The sequence below is a fragment of the Sminthopsis crassicaudata genome, chromosome 1 (genome assembly GCF_048593235.1).
Source record: "Sminthopsis crassicaudata isolate SCR6 chromosome 1, ASM4859323v1, whole genome shotgun sequence".
In the NCBI taxonomy this organism is placed as follows: domain Eukaryota; kingdom Metazoa; phylum Chordata; class Mammalia; order Dasyuromorphia; family Dasyuridae; genus Sminthopsis; species Sminthopsis crassicaudata.
The window spans coordinates 621,049,655-621,071,121 of record NC_133617.1 but is presented as its reverse complement, the minus strand read 5'-3'; the positions used below and the strand labels follow the sequence as shown (position 1 = coordinate 621,071,121).

At 34.8% G+C, this 21,467-nt stretch overlaps 1 protein-coding gene across 7 annotated transcripts in view; it reads right to left on the bottom strand.

Annotated features, from left to right (window-relative positions):
• The window catches only part of FYB1 (FYN binding protein 1), a 199,322-nt gene that overhangs the window by 25,161 nt on the left and 152,694 nt on the right, over nt 1–21,467 (bottom strand). For 6 of the 7 annotated variants that reach the window (XM_074282613.1, XM_074282609.1, XM_074282611.1 and 3 more), the window contains 7 exons: nt 21,306–21,426; nt 20,525–20,684; nt 19,552–19,696; nt 6,921–6,943; nt 6,161–6,221; nt 3,236–3,373; nt 1,727–1,758 (listed from right to left, as the gene is read on the bottom strand). In XM_074282613.1, coding sequence (XP_074138714.1) covers nt 1,727–1,758; nt 3,236–3,373; nt 6,161–6,221; nt 6,921–6,943; nt 19,552–19,696; nt 20,525–20,684; nt 21,306–21,426 — 680 coding nt within the window. The remainder of the gene's footprint in view (nt 1–1,726; nt 1,759–3,235; nt 3,374–6,160; nt 6,222–6,920; nt 6,944–19,551; nt 19,697–20,524; nt 20,685–21,305; nt 21,427–21,467) is intronic. The other variant, XM_074282615.1, reaches the window with a different exon arrangement.

The window sequence follows — 21,467 nt, the reverse complement described above, 5'->3', positions numbered from 1 at the left end:
TTGACTACTTATATGCTGATTTTTTTTTTTTTTTTACTATAATTAACTGCAAAGGCTATCTATGAAGACTAGTAGGGATTGTGAGCTATGTCTACAAAATCACATATCCTTGAATTATTTTGTCCCTAACATTTTCAGCTCAAATGCCATCTCCTATAAAAGACTTTTCCTAAGCCTCTTACTCTTTAGAATGTCTTCCTCTTTGAAATTATTTTGTATCATTTTATATATGCTTTATATTTAAATTTCTATATATATTTCACATTTCTGTGAAAATATATGCACTGTCAATTAACACCTACAACTGTTTTATTTTTCTCTTGTTTATCACTGTATCTTATATAGAGAGAACTTAATAAATGTTTTGTTGAATTATCCTTGAGGTGTGAAAGGCTGAAAAATCCCTTCAGAATATTTCAAGTAATGATATGTTTAACTGCTTCTTTATATTCTATTTTCAATCTTTTTATTTTTGGACATATTTTTACCTAGATCACTACAACTATTATATTTGATACTTATAGCTTAATTAAATCAGTGGTTTCTGGGTTCCTGAGACTTTTGAACGTATCTGAAAATTATAGTTTCAGATACAATGATCAATTCACTGCCTTAACTATTTCCAGAGAATGATTATTCTCTGGAACATTAGATTATTAGGTTAAGAAAATAAATGCCGGGGGCAGCTAGGTGGCGCAGTGGATAGAGCACCAGCCCTGTATTCAGGAGGACCAGAGTTCAAATATGGTCTCAGACACTTAACACTCCCTAGCTGTGTGACCCTGGGCAAGTCACTTAACCCCAGCCTCAGGAAGAAAAAAAGAAAAAAAAAAAAGAAAATAAATGCCATATCATTTTATATTTGATTTGATATTTTAAACAATGAACCTTTTTTTTTTTTTAAATGTCAGATTCTAGAAGCCCTTGCATATTCAAATGTTACTGTTTCTTAGAAAAACTGATATTTAATCACAAGGGGCTCAGGCTAGATGGAGAAAAAAAAAAAAACTAAAATGCTATAAATTATGCTAATTCTTCTCATCTTCTTTGCATTCTCTCCTTACCTCCTTCTTGAATTAGTTCTAAGAACTCCCTTTACCTTTCTTCTCTTCTGCTTCTTAGCTGCTTGAATGTTAAAGGGTTATGCCTTTTCATAAGATAGAGGACTACCAGCCTCTATCTGTCCTGCTTCTATATCCTGAAGTCCTGGCACTAATCTACTGGTATAAATCAAAACCCTGGACCTTGTCATCCTCCTCACTGAACCTTCAGTACTTCTAGTTCTGTAGTTGAAATTAAAAAATATATATATTATTTCTTTCAGATAGGGTAACAGCTCCTTAAAAGCTGAGACTGTTTAGTTTTTCCTTTTTTTTATTCCCTGTACTTAAGCATAGTTCATGGTATACAACTCCTTAAAAATGCTTTTTCATTCATTCTTTTATTCATCCATGCATCCATTCATTTATTCATTTAAAGTAGGTCTTTTTACAACACATATATAAACATGGATCAAAGATCATATTTTTAGATCTGGGGTTTATTTTTGAGATTATCTAATCCAACTGATTTAATTAGCTGATGGAGGGATTGACCTAGAGAGGACAAAGGGCACTTGGCTAAAAGGTCAAACAATAGGACCCAAGTTTTCTCCTCTCAGTTCAGAGCTGTCTTTACTATATCATGGATCAAGAAACAATTTGAATAATACATCATCTCTACTTACCCAATCCAAGCTGCTTTGGGGGAGAAGGGAAACTGGGGAAAAAATAAAAGTAGTCACAATCACATTATAATATGAATCCAAATATTTTCTTATTATTTATATTAGACATGAATAAGTGATAGCCAGAAGGCTTTCAGTAGTTAATTAATTGATTGACTGCCATTCTCCTCTCATCTTCCATTTCCCCAGTGAGACCCAGCTTTTACCATGAAACTTGGGTTTCATTTGGAAGTCTGCATTGAACCAAGATAAATAAAACATGATCAAAGTCATGGTTATATGACTGACCAAATCACTTGAGTAGAAATAAATAAATCTGATTCATGGAACCAGAAAGCAAAGTCATATGGCATGACTAAAGGGACTAGTGCTCCCAGGTTGTTATTAAACCACTTAGCCACATAGATGGCTAAGGCAAATTGAGTTTAAATCTTTTGATCCAGTTCCAATTTGATCACCATCAGAATTTCAAATCAACAGAAATAATACAAGTATTTTAACTTGTTGGCACAATGCAGAAAAAAATGGTGACCAAGAGGGGAATGTCCATTTTACTCAAAGTGAGGTCATGAATTTAAAAGTGATACAAAATCATTATAAAGTGGTTAAAGGATAGAGTAATGCCTCGTGCAATGTGGTTCATTCTTAAGTGGTGATACATAGAGAAGGTTTCTTTTTATTTTGAAATTTTATGTGTTCTGTTCATCAAAGTGATAAGCTATTGTTTCTAATAAAAGTTTCAAAACTAATTTCCTGAGTACATGTGATGAATGGCTTTCGATGATTGACTAGGTTTGAGGTATCTATGGTAAATCCATTTGAAGTAAAGATTTTCTTTACAAGGAAATACTGTTTATCATCTTAAATTTAGATGGAAGGGTTTTCCATCCATGTTTTAAGGGAAATGGGGAAAAAAAAAAACCCAGATCTTTGTTTTTCATTAGGATAAAGTCTTATGGGTTTTTTTCTAGTACAGCACTGAAGAAATAGATAATTTAAAGAGTAATAAAAACTGAAGTTCTAAGTATATTTAAATGTGATATTCTTTATTTTAGCATGTGGTTCTCTGATTAGCAGTGAACAAAAATGTTCTGGATTGAATTATTTATTTTAGATAGAACTAGAGACAATGTCTAAAAGAGAACATGCTTTCTAGTGCTCAATCTAAAAGCAATCACTTCATTACTTAAATAATGAAATATGCCCTTATGTTATATCTTAACTGTGCACACAATGTAAAATGAGCTGTTTTAATGTATACTCTTTGCGTGTATTGGAAAAGCAAATTATATTTTGTAAAAGCTACGGGCTCTTAGATGAGTGAACTTATGAGTGAAAGAAAAAAAATAATAAAAAAATACAGTGATGATTAATTACAGATAGCATGTTAAGAAACTTGTTTATCAAAAACAATTTGCTTATGTGGTTACTTGGTTATGAAATCATTAGTAGCATTGGATTAATATTAGTGTCATTATAGTTCATGGCACATGGTTAGCTGACTCTTACACCACATCTTCGTTACTGTCTGACTCAGTGTCTTTAGATTTCTTTCGTATACTTTTCTTTTTCTCATCTTTTCCCTTTAATATCTTCAAAATTCCCCAGGTCCACGAATTACTCTTCTCTTCGCCCTGTAGCGTGGAGCTTTGGAGCATGCATGCATTGATCAGAATGCAATCATTGAACTGTAAAGATGTTTGAGTTAACATTCAGATGCCTTCATCATTCACACTTTATTGATTATGGGTCAGATTTCAGACAGCAAACAATCCATAATATTTTTGGACTTATATGATATTTACTTTAATTATAAACATTCTAGAAGTTTTAGGTAGGGGTATAATTTCATTCATACATTCATTTGACTCATTTACTCCTTAACAGAACCAATGGCTGGAATCATAGCACTTGGAGAAGAAAGGAATGTTTTAATCTAACTCTTTTTACAAATGGAGAAACTCACTTTCACAGAAGTGAAATGACTTCACCAAGAAAATAACAAATAGTAAGTAGCAGACTCAGGATTCAAAATTGGATCTTCAGACTCTGAAAACAAGTTTCCATTTTATCATTTTGTCTTGAAGACTAAAGAAAATAATTAATAAAAAAGATGTATCTACTTTAAGAATAACTCTGTTTTTTATAGATGGAACTAAAGAATTAAAATTAGCCAATATTGTAACATTTCAAAATATATATATATATATATATATATATATATATATATATATATATATATATATATATATATATATATCTGCTTTTACAGCAATTTTGAAATTTATTTTAAAAAATCCTAATTTAGGGCTCAAATATATCCAAGTTTAAAAAACTGTAGATACTCTCATACTTTTATTAAAAAATGAAAGAAAGGGAGCAGCTACCTGGTGTAGTGGGTAGAGCACCAGCCTTGAAGTCAGGAGTACCTGAGTTCAAATTTGACTTCAGATACTTAACACTTCCTAGCTGTGTGAGCCTGGGCAAGTCATTTAACCCTAAATTGTCTCAGAAAAAAAAAAATGAAAGGAAGGAAAGAAGAAAGGAAGAGGGGAGAAGGAGAGATAGAAGGAAAGAAGAGGGAGGAAGGAAAGAAGGGAGGAAGAAAGGAAGGAAGGGAGAAAGGGAAGAAGGGAAGGAGGGAGGGAAGGAGGAAAACTTGAAGGTCCTCTTAGAAGCAGGATCTTAAAGTATGATTTCTTTAATGAGTTTTTCTTGAGACTTTCTCCTAGCTGTGTTGGCCATCTGGCTTATTCATTGAGTTTTTGTCTGTTTTTCAAAATATGAAGTCAGGTCAAGTTTTATATATTTACATATTGATTTGCTTTAACTTAAAAGGTCAATAGTTCATAGATTATAATTTACTTTCCCTCTCTGGACTTTAATTTCCTCAAATGTAAAATGAAAGGATTAGAACAGATGACCTCCAAGCTTTCTTCTAGCTCTAAATTCTTGACTTCTCAATTTAAATAAATTTTAAAAAGGATTAAAACCCAGATAGAGGTAATTATTATGTTATCTATATTATAAATGCCATAGTTATTTAATTTAGTTGTATTGCATTCTTCCCATTTTACAATGATCTCTAAAAAATCATTAGTTTTCAACATTTACTCTTTTATTTTTATTTCCATATTTTTCTCCCTTCTTCTTCTCTACCTCCTTCCCCAGGACATCAGTCAATCTGATACAGGTGATTCATGTACTATTATATGAAACATATCGCCACATTAGTCTTGTTATGAAAGAAGAATCAGAACCAAAACCATGAGAAAGGAAAAAAAAAACCCAAAATGAAAATAATGTGCTTCAATCTGTATTCAGATTCCATAGTTTTTTCCTCTGGATGTAGATAGTATTTTCCATGATGAATCTTTTGCAATTGTTTTAGATCATACAATAATATTTATAATTCTATACTACCTTTTAAATGTTTTGTAAAAAATAATAAATTGGTGATTAAGTTCTTTGAAAAAACAATGACTACTCTCCATTTATCATTCTCACCTGATGTCTCTACTCAGCTGTTCTCTATCTCTAAAAATGAATTCCTTCACCCCTTTCTTTATTCCCACATCCTCAATTAAATCTCTGGCTGCTAAAGTCTGACTCTTCCAAGACCCAGCTTTTTGAATATTTTTTTGACCCAGAGACATCGTTTTCTTCCTGTAGGTAAAAGTTATCTTATAGGGTTATTGAGGTTCATAGATCTAGATAGAGATGGGAGGTACTTCTGAAGCCATCAAGTTCATTCTCACAAATGAAGAAAATGAGACACGGGGACATCAAATGACTTACCCAAGATCACACATGTAGCAAGCTCTAATTCACAAGTGTGAATCCAGATCCTCTAACCCAAAATATTCTTTCCACTGCACCACAATTTTTTCCTCAAATTCTTCATAGCAGTTTGTCTTATATTCCCAATGGTCCTTACTTTGCCACCTAGCTGCCCTATTGATACCTATAACCCACATAATCAAAAATTCTTTGAAAAAAATCCTCAATATTTTTTAAGAATTTAAAAGGCCAAAAGCTTGAGAATTATGATTTTAGATCATAATTACCTTTATATTTTTAATTTATTAGATTTATTTTTGCACATATTAGGCACAAAATAATTGTCATTGAATTAAATAAATGTAATAATACTTATTTCTCTCCTTTATCTCTTTTCTCTTTCATCTTTTCTGTGTTCTTTCTGAAGTCCCCCAAATAGAAAAGACAATTCTAGTATAATTATAGCATCTGATTTACTCCTACTGATGAGTGCCAAAATGTCAGTTCTGTTCAGTTAATATATTTAAATAATTATTCCTTGATCACATAATGTCTATTCTTTTGTCTCATATTAATGGAATAGCAAGAATAATTATTTTTAAAGTATTAAAATTTTAAGTAAAAAATTACGAATGACAAATCATATGCTCTTACCCATTATCATCATCTTCTTCAACACCATCATAAATTTCATCATCCTTAATTGGGAACATTCCTTGATTTTGATGGCAGGAAAAAAAAATGTCTTGTTAATTAAAATATGCATATCTATATATATAGTCAGACTAGTTAGAATAGATAAGGCTAGTCTCAAATCAAGAAAGATCCAGTTCAAGTCCTGTTTCTGATACATTCTGTGTATCTACACAAATTATTTAACTTCTCAGTTCTCAATACTGTCAGAAACTCCCTGGTACTATAAGTTGTAGAGAAACACCAACATACACTGTTAGAGGGAATTGCCTCACTTGGGAGCTCCTTCTGCCAGTGAAATCACAGGTCAGGACTATGTCTTCCTATTAAAACTTTTACCAAACCTTTGATGAAAAATAAACTTTAACTGTATTCCATGTTTATGTCCATTTCTTAAAATAGTCATCTATTTTACCATTTCATGTTGCTTTTAGCTCTCAAATAGGGTGTACAGGTAAATTTAACTACAATTTAACTAGTTTGGAAATTATATTAGTATTTACATAACACTTTACATGTATCATATCAATGTAGTTTTATAACAACCTTATAAGGTAGATAATACATGTATTACTATCAGCCTTTTTCTGTTGAGAAAACAGGTTCTGAGAAGTTAAGTGATTTATGGAATATCCCAGATCTAGGAACTGAATACTAATGGCTTCTTTAAATACAGATGATATATTACAAAAGAAATTACTAATAAAAATATTCATCTTACCTCCACTTCCACTTTGACTATGACTGAAAAAAAAAAAGAAAATCTGAGTTAGTTGATGAAATTATTAGCTTCCAGTTAAAAGGATATAAAGCAATCTTATGTAAAACAGACATGGAAACATCATTTAGATCTTTAGAAGGCATATTTTAGATAAATGGAAGTCAGGGTATTGCTCTCATATCAAATAGAGAGAAATCTATCGTTCTTCCTCACATTAATAAATCAATAGCAATGAATTAGTTCTCTTCTGTTCCAGGAGAATTCTGGGGGAAAGAGTTAGGAAGAAAGAGGGGGAACAGGGTAAGAGCATTAGGCAACCTTGTTGAGAATGAGCTGAGAGAAGTTGGGTACCTAAGCTAAGTTGGGTTGGGTTCTAGCTCTTTCATTAATTCAGACAGAGATGACTGATAGTTAATGTGGTCTGATTAGCTGGAGCTATTGGGAGGAAAGGCTGAGGACCAAAAGTTACTTTGATGCCTTAAGTGCCATTTCCTCCTCTTGATGTTGTAAACTTTGTGTTTTCCATCTTCCTTCCTTTCCTTCCTTTCCTTCTTTCCTTCCTTCCTGAGATAATTAGGGTTAAGTGACTTGCCCAGGGTCACACAGCTAGGAAGTTAAGTATCTAAGATCACATTTGAACTCAGGTCCTCCTGACTTCAGGGCTGGTGCTCTATATCCCCTGCCCACCTAGCTGCCCCCTTCCCTTTATATTTCTAATGGACTCAACTAGTCAGCCCTTCGTGTTCCCCTTTTCCACTTCTGAGTCTTTTTTGTGCTGTGATTTATATAATGATTGGATTATTTAAAAAAAAAACAAAGACAAAAAAACAAAAACAAAAACTCAGTGTTAACCTTGTTTGGGGTTGATGTTACTTGGGAAAAAAACTGGGAAAGAGGAGTTTGGAGATTAATGGTAGTTGCAAGCCTTCCTTTCCTACTCTTACCAGCAGGGGGCGGAAGAGGGAAGGCAGCAACTTGTACTCTTCCCAGAGCTCGTGAACCTAGGAGTTTTTTGCCAGTGATATCTTTCTAAAGAGGGAAAAGAAGGAGAGGAGGGAGGAGGGAGAGAGGAGGCAGGGAAAAGAGAGGGTGGAGTGGAAGGGAGGGACAGAGTGAGGAGATTGGCAGAGACAGAGAGCTGTAAACAGAAAGATTTATGAAGCTATAAATTTCCTCTAGATCATTGTTACTGATGTGCAACAAAAGAAGCAAGGAGGGGGACTTATTGAGTAGATTCCTCTCTTCTATTATTTGCTAAATATTTTTGAAAAGCTCCCCTCTTCCATGCATTCTCCTCCCAATTTCAATAGCAATCCTGATACAAATTTGCTTTATTGTAATATCTGTATTACATGGACTCTGAGAGAGAAGCAAATAGTACATCATACAGATCAAGCTTTGTGTGCACCCATTTCTCTTTCCCCATTTTGCTTCGTATATATCATATTTGGAGTTTGCAAATTTTAGGGAGAGAGAAAAGAATACCTTTTTTTTTTTTATTATTTTTATTTATTTATTTTTTTTAAAGCTAGGTGGCCCATTGGATAGGACAAAGTGACATCTTCTTGAGTTCTAATCTAGCATCAAACACTAACCAGCTGTGTGATCACTTAACCCTGACTGCCTCAGTTTCCTCATTTGTAAAATGAATTGGAGAAGGAAATGACAAACCATTCCAGTACCTTTTCCAAGACAACCCCAAATGGGGGTGATAAAGAATCAGTCATGAAACAAGAATGACATTCCAGTCCACTATATCAATATGTCAAAGGCCTATGATTTCAAGTGTATAATTTGTCTTGAGAGTTATCTGGAGTTCAGAAATCCAACTGCTTGTGGATTACAGAGGCTGGATTTGAACCCAGTTTCCTCGATTCCAAATCTAGTTTGTCTTCTACCAAGATGCAGATCTAGGAGATGGAGAAAGCCAAGTCTTCTACTTCATTTGGAACTCACAATATACTTTGTTGTTTTACCCATTTCTGAAGCTCACAAGTTTGAGAATTTAATGTCTATTGAGAAACAATATAAAATAGTACAGGAATCAGATAACTATGGCTAGCAGGTGACCTATTTTCATCAGGCCCACAAGTGGTTGAATTTGACCCATGAGCCACACATAGTTTGCCAAACCCTGAAATAATGGAGAACTGACCCCAGAACCAAGAAGATGAGTTCAAGTCCAGCCTGTGACACATAATGGTTTGGTGACTCTCAGACAAGTGATTTCAAACATAGATTGAAGGGGTGGGGGAGGAAAGAGGCCACTAAACAATACATAAGGATCTCTGCCAACAACATATTGATTTAGTTTTTAAATGTCTTACTGTATTTTTATTTATTTTTTTTAAAAGTATTTCCCAATTACATTTTTTCCCCCCCTGAGGCTGGGGTTAAGTGACTTGCCCAGGATCACACAGCTAGGAAGTGTTAAGTGTCTGAGAGCAGATTTGAACCCGGTCCTCCTGAATTCAGGGCTGGTGCTCTATCCACTGTGCCACCTAGCTGCTCCCCCCAATTACATTTTAATATGATTGTGAGTTGCAGGAGTGGTTGATATGTCTACTCTAGGAAATTTTGGTAAATTGCAGAGAAAGCATTGACCTAAATAGATGGAGGAAATGGCAAACTTCTACAGTATCTTTTCTATGAAAATCCCAAATGGGATCACACAACTTAACCTCAACAACATTTTATTGTTAATAGTGATTTGGATCTATGATAGGACAATACTCATTTGGCTGCACATAATCCTAAGAGCCCTCCGTAGCCTAGGTCTACATCCTTTTTTTAATTACATAAATCTACCAATACCAAAACAAAATCAAAGCTGGCTTTTGTCTCCCTATATTGAAGGATGATGACTTGACTCAGTATTAAACAGTAACCAATGGCAAAGTTAACTATGGACACCTCATATTGTTGAAGAAAAAAAGAAAAAAATTTCCTTTCAGAAATTCCTCATGTTCATGACCCAAGTTTAAATAATATCTTCAACTTTAGAGCAATATTCTTTTTTAATGGATTTGCTACTTATTCACAAATTCTTGAGTTAAATGATTTAAAAAACGCAACCAAACAATTCCATTGTCTTTATACTCCCTTGTTAGACAATGCATATATATGTATGTACACACACATATATATATATACATATATGTGTGTGTATATATATATATATATATTTCTATACACACACACACAAGCTAGAGAAAAAGTATATGTCAAGTGATAGATAACTCACTAGAGAAGATAAAATTGTCAAAAAAACTGTTTGATAAAATGTGCATACCCTTTGACCCAGCCATATTACTACTGGGCTTATATCCCAAGGAAATACTAAAGAAGGTAAAGGGACCTGTATGTGCCAAAATGTTTGCGGCAGCCCTTTTTGTAGTGGCTAGAAACTGGAAAATGAATGGATGTCCATCAATTGGAGAATGGTTGGGTAAATTATGGTATATGAATGTTATGGAATATTATTGTTCTGTAAGAAATGACCAACAGGAGAAATAGAGAGAGGCTTGGAGAGACTTACATCAACTGATGCTAAGTGAAACGAGCAGAACCAGAAGATCATTATACACTTCAACAATGATACTGTACGAGGATGTATTCTGATGGAAGTGGAAATCTTCAACATAGAGAAGAGCTAATCCAATTCCAATTGATCAATGATAGACAGAATCAGCTACATCCAGAAAAGGAACACTGAGAAATGAGTGTAAACTGTTATTTTTACCTTCTGAATCCAATTCTTCCTGTGCAACAAGAAATTTGGTTCTACACACATATATTGTATCTAGAATATATTGTAATATATTTAACATGTATAAGACTGCCTGCCATCTGGGGGAGGGGGTTGGGGGAGGAAGGGAAAAAATCTGAACAGAAGTAAGTGCAAGGGATAATGTTGTAAAAAATTACCCATGCATATGTACTGTCAAAAAAGTTATAATTATAAAATAAAATTAAATTGATAAATTTAATTCAAGATAAAAGAGCATGAGGAGTTAAAAAAGATTATTAGGGGACTGGAGATAATTTTCTTTTGTTTTTTTGCTATAGTGACCCATGAAACTGAAAAATACAAAATTGTCTCTTGATCTACTTAGATTTCATAGTAAAGGAAGAAGAATATTGAAAAGGGATGGTAAGATATATTGGGACATAAAGATTTCAAAATTAAATGCAGGAAGGCAGAAATAGTAAATGCCTTCTTTTCAGATCACAATGCAATAAAAACTATATTCAACAAGAAGTTAGGGGTAAATAGACCAAAAAGTAATTGGAAACTAAATAATCTCATCTTAAAGAATGACTGGGTGAAACAGCAAATTATAGAAACAATAATTTCACCCAAGATAATGACAACGATGAGACATCATACCAACATGTGTGGGATGCAGCTAAAGCAGTAATTAGGGGAAATTTTATATCTTTCTTGAATAAAATAGTGAAAGAGAAGATCAATGAATTGGGCCTGCAACTTAAAAAGCTAAAAAAAAGACCAAATTAAAACCCCCCCAACCAAATACTAAACTTGAAATTCTAAAATTAAGAGGAGAAAGGAATAATATTGAAAGTAAAAAAGCTATTGAATTAATAAATAAAACTAAGAGTTGGTTTTATGAAAAAAACAATAAAATAGATAAACCTTTGGTAAATCTGATCAGAAAAAAGAAAGAGGAAAATCAAATTGTTAGTATTAAAAATGAAAAGGGGGATCTTTCCACCAATGAAGAGGAAATTAGAGAAATAATAAGGAGTTACTTGGCCCAACTTTATGCCAATAAATTTGATAACTTAAGTGAAATGGATTACTACCTCCAAAAATATAGGCTCCCTAGATTAACAGAGGAGGAGGTAAATTGCTTAAATAGTCCCATTTCAGAAAAAGAAATAGAACAAGCTATTATTCAACTCCCCAGGAAAAAATCCCCAGGACCAGATGGATTTTCATGTGAATTCTACCAAACATTTAAAGAACAATTACCCCCAATGTTATATAAACTATTTGAAAAAATAGGGGATGAAGGAGTCCTACCAAACTCCTTTTATGACACAGACATGGTACTGATACCTAAACCAGGTAGGTTGAAAACTGAGAAAGAAAACTATAGACCAATCTCCTTAATGAATATTGATGCTAAAATCTTAAATAAGATATTAGCAAAAAGACTTCAGAAAATCATCCCCAGGATAATACACTATGATCAAGTAGGATTTATACCAGGAATGCAGGGCTGGTTTAATATTAGGAAAACTATTAGTATAATTGACCATATTAATAATCAAATTTAAAAAAAATATGATCATCTCAATAGATGCAGAAAAAGCATTTGATAAAATACAACATCCATTTTTACTAAAAACACTTGAGAGTATATGAATAAATGGACTATTCCTTAAAATAGTTAGGAGCATATATTTAAGATCGTTAGTAAGCATAATATGTAATGGAGATAAACTGGAACCTTTCCCAGTAAGATCAGGAATGAAACAAGGTTGCCCACTATCACCATTACTATTCAATATTGTATTAGAAATTCTAGCCTCATGGACCCACATTTAACACCACATACTAAGATAAGATAAAAATGGGTCCAAGATTTAGGCATAAAGAACAAAATCATAAATAAATTGGAGGAACATGGGATAGTCTATCTCTCAGACTTGTGGAGGAGGAAGGAGTTTGTATCCAAGGGAGAACTAGAGACCATTATTGATCACAAAATAGAACATTTTGATTACACCAAATTAAAAAGTTTTTGCACAAACAAAACTAATGCAAACAAGATTAGAAGGGAAGTAACAAATTGGGAAAACATTTTTACAGTTAACGGTTCTGATAAAAGCCTCATCTCCAAAATATACAGAGAATTGACTTTAATTTATAAGAAATCAAGCCATTCTCCAATTGATAAATGGTCAAAGGATATGAACAGACAATTTTCAGATGATGAAATTAAAACTATTTCCACTCATATGAAAGAGTGTTCCAAATCACTATTGATCAGAGAAATGCAAATTAAGACAACTCTGAGGTATCATTACACACCTGTCAGATTGGCTAAGATGACAGGAACAAATAACGATGAATGTTGGAGGGGCTGTGGGAAAACTGGGACACTGATGCATTGTTGGTGGAGTTGTGAAAGAATCCAACCATTCTGGAGAGCAATCTGGAATTATGCCCAAAAAGTTATCAAAATGTGCATACCCTTTGACCCAGCCATACTACTACTGGGCTTATACCCCAAGGAACTACTAGAGAAGGGAAAGGGTCCTGTATGTGCCAAAATGTTTGTGGCAGCCCTTTTCATAGTGGCTAGAAGCTGGAGGATGAATGGATGTCCATCAATTGGAGAATGGTTGGGTAAACTATGGTATATGAATGTTATGGGATATTATTATTCTGTAAGAAATGAACAGCAGGATGAATATAGAGAGGTTTGGAGAGACTTGCATGAACTGATGCTGAGTGAAATGAGCAGAACCAGGAGATCACTATATACTTCAACAACAATATTGTATGAAGACATATTCTGATTGAAGTGGATATCTTCAACATAAAGAAGATCCAACTCACTTCCAGTTGATCAATGATGGACAGAAACAACTACACCCAGAGAAGGAACACTGGGAAGTGAATGTAAACTGTTTGCACTACTGCCTTCTACCCAGGTTACTTATACCTTCGGAATCCAATTCTTAATGTGCAACAAGAAAATTGGATTTACACACATATATTGTATCTAGGTTATACTGTAACACATTTAATATGTATGGGATTGCCTGTCACCTAGGGGAGGAAGTAGAGCGAGGCAGGGGGAAAATTGGAAAAATGAATACAAGGGATAATGTTGTAAAAAAAAATTACTCATGCATATATACTGTCAAAAAATTGTAATTATAAAATTAATAAAAAAAAAAGAAAAGAAAAGGGATGGTAAGAATTACAAACCTCCTAGATCATCTACATAGATTAATTTTAATGGTGGTACTCTTCTTGTGAGATTTTAATTTTTACCAAGTTAAGTTAAAGGTTTTGATCCAGCCTGCCTGCCTGCCTGCCTTCCTTCCTTCCTTCCTTCCTTTTCTTTTTCTCTCCCTCCCTTCCCCTGACCCTTTTTCAAGGCACTCTAGATTAAATAACTTGCCTAGGGTCACACAAGTGGTAAGTGAATTTGAACTGAGGTCCTCCTGATTCCAGGATCCATTCTCTTATCTATTGAGCCACCTTGTTGTTCCAGAATTCTGGACTTTTAACAGATTTGCATTAAAACTATAAGTAGGGTACAACAACCAGACTTTCAATTAGATCACAAAGGATTGTCAGTTGAATAAAATGTGTTTTGATCCTCTAGCTCGCGTTTTTTGTCTCAAAATCCTTTACCACTTTCAATCTCTTACCTAGTCCTTAGATGCTATCTCTAAGAGTACAATTAATGTTGCATTCCTCTACTGTAATATCATGCTAGCTCTTTCTCTCCCTTAACCATCTTTACCCAGGGGTCAGGATTGTTGACCATGCTGTAGAAGCTTAGGGTAGACCTACATAAGAGTAACTTCTTATGTTAAATAAAAATGAAATAAATGTGAAATAAATTTATCTTGATCATCAGAATTCCTAGTTTAGGTTCTGGTTTTATACTTTTAATAATTTAATACTTTAAAATAATTTTAATAATCAAAATTATAGAAAGAAAATAACTGATCTTTTCCAAACTCTCAATTAATACTCTCCCTCTAGTATTAGTAGTATTTATTTTCCATTTGCTATTCTGTATATATGCTATAACACTAATAGACTGTAAGTTCCTTGAAGGCAGGAATAGTTTTCCTTTTTTTGTTTTTGTATTGCCAGCACCTGGAGCAGGCAGTGCCTCAGATATAATGTTTAGTCATATCTGACTCTTTGTGATCTCATTTGGTGTTTTCTTGTCAAGGATAATGGGATGGTTTGCCTTTTCCTTCTCTAGATGGGGAATCTGAAGCAAATATGGTGACATGACTTGCTTAGGGTCCCACAGCTAGGATGTTTCTGTGGCCAAATTTGAACTGAAAAAGTCTTCTTGACTCCAGTCCCAGCACTCTATCCACTAGGTGGCCTAATTGCCCCTTGAATATAATGGGCCCTTTGTAAATGGCTGTTGCATTGTCACATCCAATTAATTGGGAATCAGGGGATTTGTGCTTCAAGATAGACTCTAGGGGAAAAGGTATAAGATAGGGAATAAAAGAAGTAAAGCCCTGAAGAGACCCTTCAACAAAAATATTCCTATAAAAGGAGGTAAAAATAGGGAAGGAACAACTTTGTACTAAACAGAAAAAAAAGAAAGGAAGCCATTTAGGATTTAAACCTGTACTCAGGATACAGCAATATGGCCCAAGATCAGGAAAAGAAGAAATACTTCTGAAGGACTTCATTGGTCATTTGATAACAAGATATATTTAAATAAAATGTGTTCCTAGAGAAATTTCTAATGAATTAAAGGCCTGAGATTAAATAGTTGCTGAATTTGAGATCCTATTTTGGTGGGTTACAAGGAATAGAAATGTAGATTGGATAAATTATATATGTTATAACCAACAAAGAATCATAAATTACACTGGGGAGGCAATTAAGGATATTGCTGGCCAATTGGATGCTACAAGCAGGATGGCCTGGAAAAATAGCATGGCCTTGTACCTGTTGTTGGCAGAGAAGGGAAGAGTTTGTAAGATGATAGGAAGGAGTGTACTTTTATACCAAATAATACAGCCCCCGATGGTACCATTACAAGGGACTTTGCAGGGGATCTCCCTCTCTGAGGAACTAGCTTGGAATTCAGGAAGACAATGCTATCACTGATGGTTAGAATCCTGACTAGGTAGATGGAAAGGAATGGATGTATTAATTTTTACCTCCTTAATAGTAGCTGCAGAAATTCTCAGGGTTGTGAGATATTTTATAATCCTTTACATTAGAGGACTAATATAAAGACTAATAGAGATATCCCTAACAAATGTGACATCAATAGATCCATCCACCAATGTGCAAATGACAGGATCAGGTCATGTAAGGATAATGGTTGAAAGAATGTATGACCACTCTCCCAATGATAAGGAATCTGAACTGATGCTAAAAAGGTTTGAAGAAGGTATAGAAATGAAGTCCTTATTAAAAGAGAAATGGGGGAATTATGATGAGTATGAAAAGTGAGGTTTCTCTCATTCTAAAAGAGCATTTGTTATACCTCTAATCCTCGACTAGCTTACATCTGGGGAAGCAGTGGATCGTGGCAGTTTGTCTCAGGCTTACTCTCCAACCCAGAGTCTTTTTGATAACAAGACTATAAATTGTAAAGACCTACATAAATACATATATATTATTATCATATAATGCTTTATTGTTTGCAAAGCATTTTCCTCACATCTCTCCCAAAGTAATGCAACTATCATTACTCCTATTTTTTCAAATGAAAAAAACTGAGACTTATAGGGGTTAAACAACAAAGTTCCGGATAAAGGGGCCCTAGTCTATACTGGCCCAAACTGTCTAGAGTCATTGATGGTCACTCTCAATTACCAGATCCAAAAGTTGGGGAGGAGCAAGTTGGATGAGAGGGAAGGAAAGAAGAGAAAGGGAAGAAGTAATATCAAGAGAAATGACCACAGATCTCCTTTCTTTCCCTGCAGTTAAATTGACTTGTGCTGCCTTAAAGCTTCCAGCTTCATTGTGGGGTGGATGATGCAGAGAGAAGGATGGATAGTCTTAGTGAAAGGATGTAAGGTCCATCAGCACCTACCCAGCAGACAGCTCTACAGCTGATGTTAGAACTTCCTCTTTACCTTCCCACTTCCCTTGGCAACTTCCCTTGGCTCCAAGGCCACAAATCATGAAGTAGACTTTTAAAAATGGTTATCATAATCCTATAGGAGACTTATTTCTAGAGAAACTTAAATGAGGAATCCTAGGACTATTTGCTGCCAAGTTTCCTTAGTTGCTATGGTTTCTTTTTTTTTTATGCTTTAAAGTATTGCCAAAAAAAAAAAAAAAATGAGAAAAAATGGGAAACTACATAAAGGCAAAGTATGTGGAAAAAACTCCTCCTCTCAGGGACAGGGAAGTATTTTAAATGGTAGATGTGACAACATTTCAGAAAATACTCGTAATTTCTCCCTCTAGCTGCAGAAGAAGCAAGGGCCAACTCCACAAAGGCAGGACACTACTAAACTAGTCAACTACATCTTTGGTTAAATAGAAATTAACTTTGAAGTGTCAGTGAAGCAAAGCATACAACAAAGGGCTGACATTTGGAAAAGACTGTTTAAAACATGCAGGTCTGAGTGACCCAAGAGGGAAAAAATGTCAATCCTGTGTTTCCCTTTAAAATTCTAAATGGATGACAGAGCTGAACCTTTATAACAAACAACAACAACAACAACAAACAAAGTGACCCTGCAGTGCAGACTTTTTTTTCCTGTCCTATACTTTTGAATTACTACCATCATTCTAATAAGTCAGGTTTGCAAGTTTCAAGTCATTCTGGACTCCTCACACTGTCTTTCCTTATAGATCTTATCATGCTGATTCTCCTTTCATAAGATTTCTCATTATCTAGGTCCCGTCTTTCCGTTCACCCTAGTTCAGGCTCTCTCACCTGGATTGTTGTATGAGGTAGTTAGGTGACATGGTGGACAAAGCACTGGGCCTTGACTTAAAAGATCTAAGTTCAAATGTGACCCCAGACACTTACTAGTTATATGACTTAACCTCTGCCTCAGTTTTTAACTTGTAAAATGAGAAGTACCTACTTCCCAGGTCCTGTGAGAATCAATTGAGATAATATTTGTAAAGTACTTCGATTTTGATTGTTGTTGTTGTTAGTCTCTCTGTAGTCAGTCATTCCACTCTCTAAACCATTTCCTCATCTCTGGCTGCTATGCCCATTATGATCTTCACTTGAAAAAGTCTTGGGGTTTAAATGCTTAGAGCCTCAATAGAGAACACCAGCCTATCTTTAATGATGCCTCTTAACTTCTGAGTGTCACCAGAAAAAGTCTGTGATGACCTCCCTTTTCCAAACCTCACTGCCTAGAAGCCAGGGTTCTGGTAGGGCAGTATAAGTGAATCAGTTCCCCAGGTATTTTAGATTGCTTCCCAGTGGCTAAAATCACTTGTGACTTATCTTGCCTCCCACATTTTCTTCCCACTCCTGCCCTTGGTAGGTTGGCAGAGGAAAGTCAAAAGGAGGGCAACCAGTGTGCATGTCTGACATAGCAATCTGGACTGACTTATTAGCAATGCAATAAAAGAGCAAGGAGTACAGGTCAGGGGGGAAAAAAAGAGTGGTTGATGGTGAGTAGTCTGTTTGACAAAACTGCTTCAATGATATTCCTAAAGTACAGATTTTACTATGTTATTCTTCTGCGAAACTGACTCCAGAGCTTTTATATTTCTCTGTAAGAGCAAATATAAATTTCCTGTGTTTGTCATATAAAATCCTTCCCAACCCAGCTCCATGCTTTTCTCTTCAGGAATATTATAAATTATTCATTTGCCATCTTGTACTCGTTGGATGAGTCAAATTGGCCTTCTTGCTGATACTTAAGTATGACATTCTATTTCCCATCTCTGGGCCTTTGTCCAGGATGTTCCTCATGCCAGGAATGCATTTTCCCTTCACTGCTCCCTTATGGAATCCTTGTATTCTTTCAAGGCTCAACCAGGTACCATTTTCTACATCTGATTTCCCTAGTAGCTAGTACTCCTCTTTCCCAATTATTTTGTATCTTTTTTGCATGTGATTTATTTATACTCATATGCATATGCATGGTCTCCTACAGAATATAACCTACTTGAGGTAAGGAAATGTGTCATTTATTTTGCATTTTTTGCATAATGACCAGCACATAGTACACTTAATAAACGTTTACCAATTGATATAATGATTCATGCTTGGGTAACATTTTCAGACTTACACAACACTTTTCACATAACTCTGATATAAATAGAGCAAATATTATGAATGCTTTTTTTTAACATATGGGAAAATGAATCTCAGCAAGGTTAATTGATACTTACCTATGGCTATACAAATAAAAAGTTTTCATGGATAATGGATTAGGTTGAGAATTGACCTCAGAGACCTTCTAGTTCAATCCCTTCACAGAGGAAGAAACCAAGACCTGTCACATGATTTGCCCAAAGATACAGTTTTGGACCTCAAGTTCTGAGACAGGATTTAAATACAATTCTCTGATTCCAAGAGGAGCGCTCTTTCTGTATAGCCATGGTGTCTGCATTCCTCTTACAAAGCTGCCATAATATTCAGGCCAAAGCTCATCATGACAAATAAAAGCTCAATCTTGGTACATAAACGTATTAATGTAGCCAAAGGTTTTCTTATTTCAAATAAAAGTTGACACAAACAGATGACAGTATGACAAATGAATGTGGAATTCATTATAATGAGATCATAACCTTTTTTTTCAAGCTCTTGTGATTTTTAATTTAGTTGGAGGCCAGCATAATGAGAAAAGCAGGAGACATGGAAGACAAGATTTTCCCCAGAAACTCAGAATTCATAGGACAGAAAGGCACAAATAATTTAACAGTTTCATCATTTGCTTATGGACACACCTGCTAATGCTACTATGTTCAGCAACATCATCGTACAGTTCTTGATCATCTTCCATGGGTCTTGATGGAAGGGTGCTCATTGAATTTTTCTTTCTTTTCAAGGAATCATAGTCGATCTCCACTGCTGTTGTTTTAATATAGCCATCTACAGATACAAAGGAGAAAACTTATGTTTAAGAAGTCACAATCTAGGAAGTGATATGCCTTCCATACCAAATCTTTCTTATCACTCCAACTTTTCTGCTTTGTGATTCTCTTTTAGATACATCCTTTGTGATGTTCTCTTTAAAAAAATTCAATGTTATGTCTTTGGATCCTTACAAAAACCTTGTGAAGTAACTGCTATTACAAAGAAACTGAGACTAAAAGAGGCTGAGCCATTTACTCAGGTTCATACAACTAAGAAATATCTTTCTTTTTTTTTTTTTTCTTCCTGAGGCTGGGGTTAAGTGACTTGCCCAGGGTCACACAGCTAGGAAGTGTTTAGTGTTTGAGACCACATTTGAACTCAGGTCCTTCTGACTTCAGGGCTCATACTCTATCCACTGTGTCACTTAGCTGCCCTTCCTGAATAATTTTGTAAGACTATAAATTGCAAAGAAGGATCTGAAGTAGTTGTAGAAGTCCCTCATTGGGTGTTCCTTAAATGGATGAAATTACAAATTCAATTTCCCTATTCTCCCATCCCCCAAAAGAAAGGACCTGTTTATTTATAATATCCATAGCAGAATTATTTTTAATACTTTGAAAAATTTTGAAATAAACCACATGCCCAACGACTGAGGAATGATTCCATAACTTGTAGTGCATGAGTAGAAATGGAAGTAGATTTGGAGCTCTAAGGAATAAATGATATGCAAAATGCAAACAAATATGACTAAATGAAATGGTGCAATGGAAGAAAAAAAGCAGAACCAAAAGAATAACAAAATAAGAAAAATATTTTGAAGGAAAGGAGGAACTTTGGACTCACATGTACCCTTTGAGGTTCTGCCTAACCATTTTCCTTCAGGGTTGTCTGTGATGCGGATTATTTCAATTTCCTCTCCTTGCTTGACACTCAGCTCATTCTTCCCTCCTTTGACATCACAGCAAGCCTTAGCTCGATGAAGGACTTGAATAGGGCCTGTTAGCTTCAAGGAGCAAGAAATAGCATATTATCCACATGTTCTTTTAGGTTTTAGGGCTTTAAGAAATTCAAATTAATACAAAGAGGAAGACTAGTAACCAAACATCTTATTATCCTGTCTACCATATCTGACTGGGGGATGAGGGGGATATCTAGAAATCCTGCCTAGGGGACATTTAGAGTAAGCATCGATTAAGGAACAAAAGGTATCAGAGGCTGGGCCTGTATGTAATAAGAACAAAGGCTTATTGTGTAGCAGAAAAGGACCTATTGGTTCTTTGAACTTGAAGAGGACCATGACATCAGGGAAGTGATACCAAGACAGGCAAGTGAGTTGGATTTAAATGAGAGAGGGCTATGCACATCACCTACCTTACTTTCCCCTGCAGAGCTATCCCCAGTGGCCAGCTATAGATCAGGATGACTAAAGATGGCCTTGGATGAAATGGGAAACTTTGGCCTTTTTAAACTAAAGTTTTCAACTGGTTTTATTTTGACTGAGGAAACTTTTTTCAGAATATGATTATCAGTTCATTGTAGTTCTGACACTCCTAAAGTGCTTTGGGAGAAAGCATTTTGGGAGAAAGAGTTAATCTTTTTACCAAGCACCAAATAATGAACTTACTTTGAATTTTTTCTTGATTTCTTGTTCCTTTTTTTCCTTCTCCCTCTGTTCTTTCTTTTCTTGCTCTAGTCTTTTCTTTTCTTCTTTATCCCTCTTCTTCTCTCGTTCTTTTGTTGCTTCTCTGCAAACAAGAAATAATTTTACTTTACTTACATTGGAATT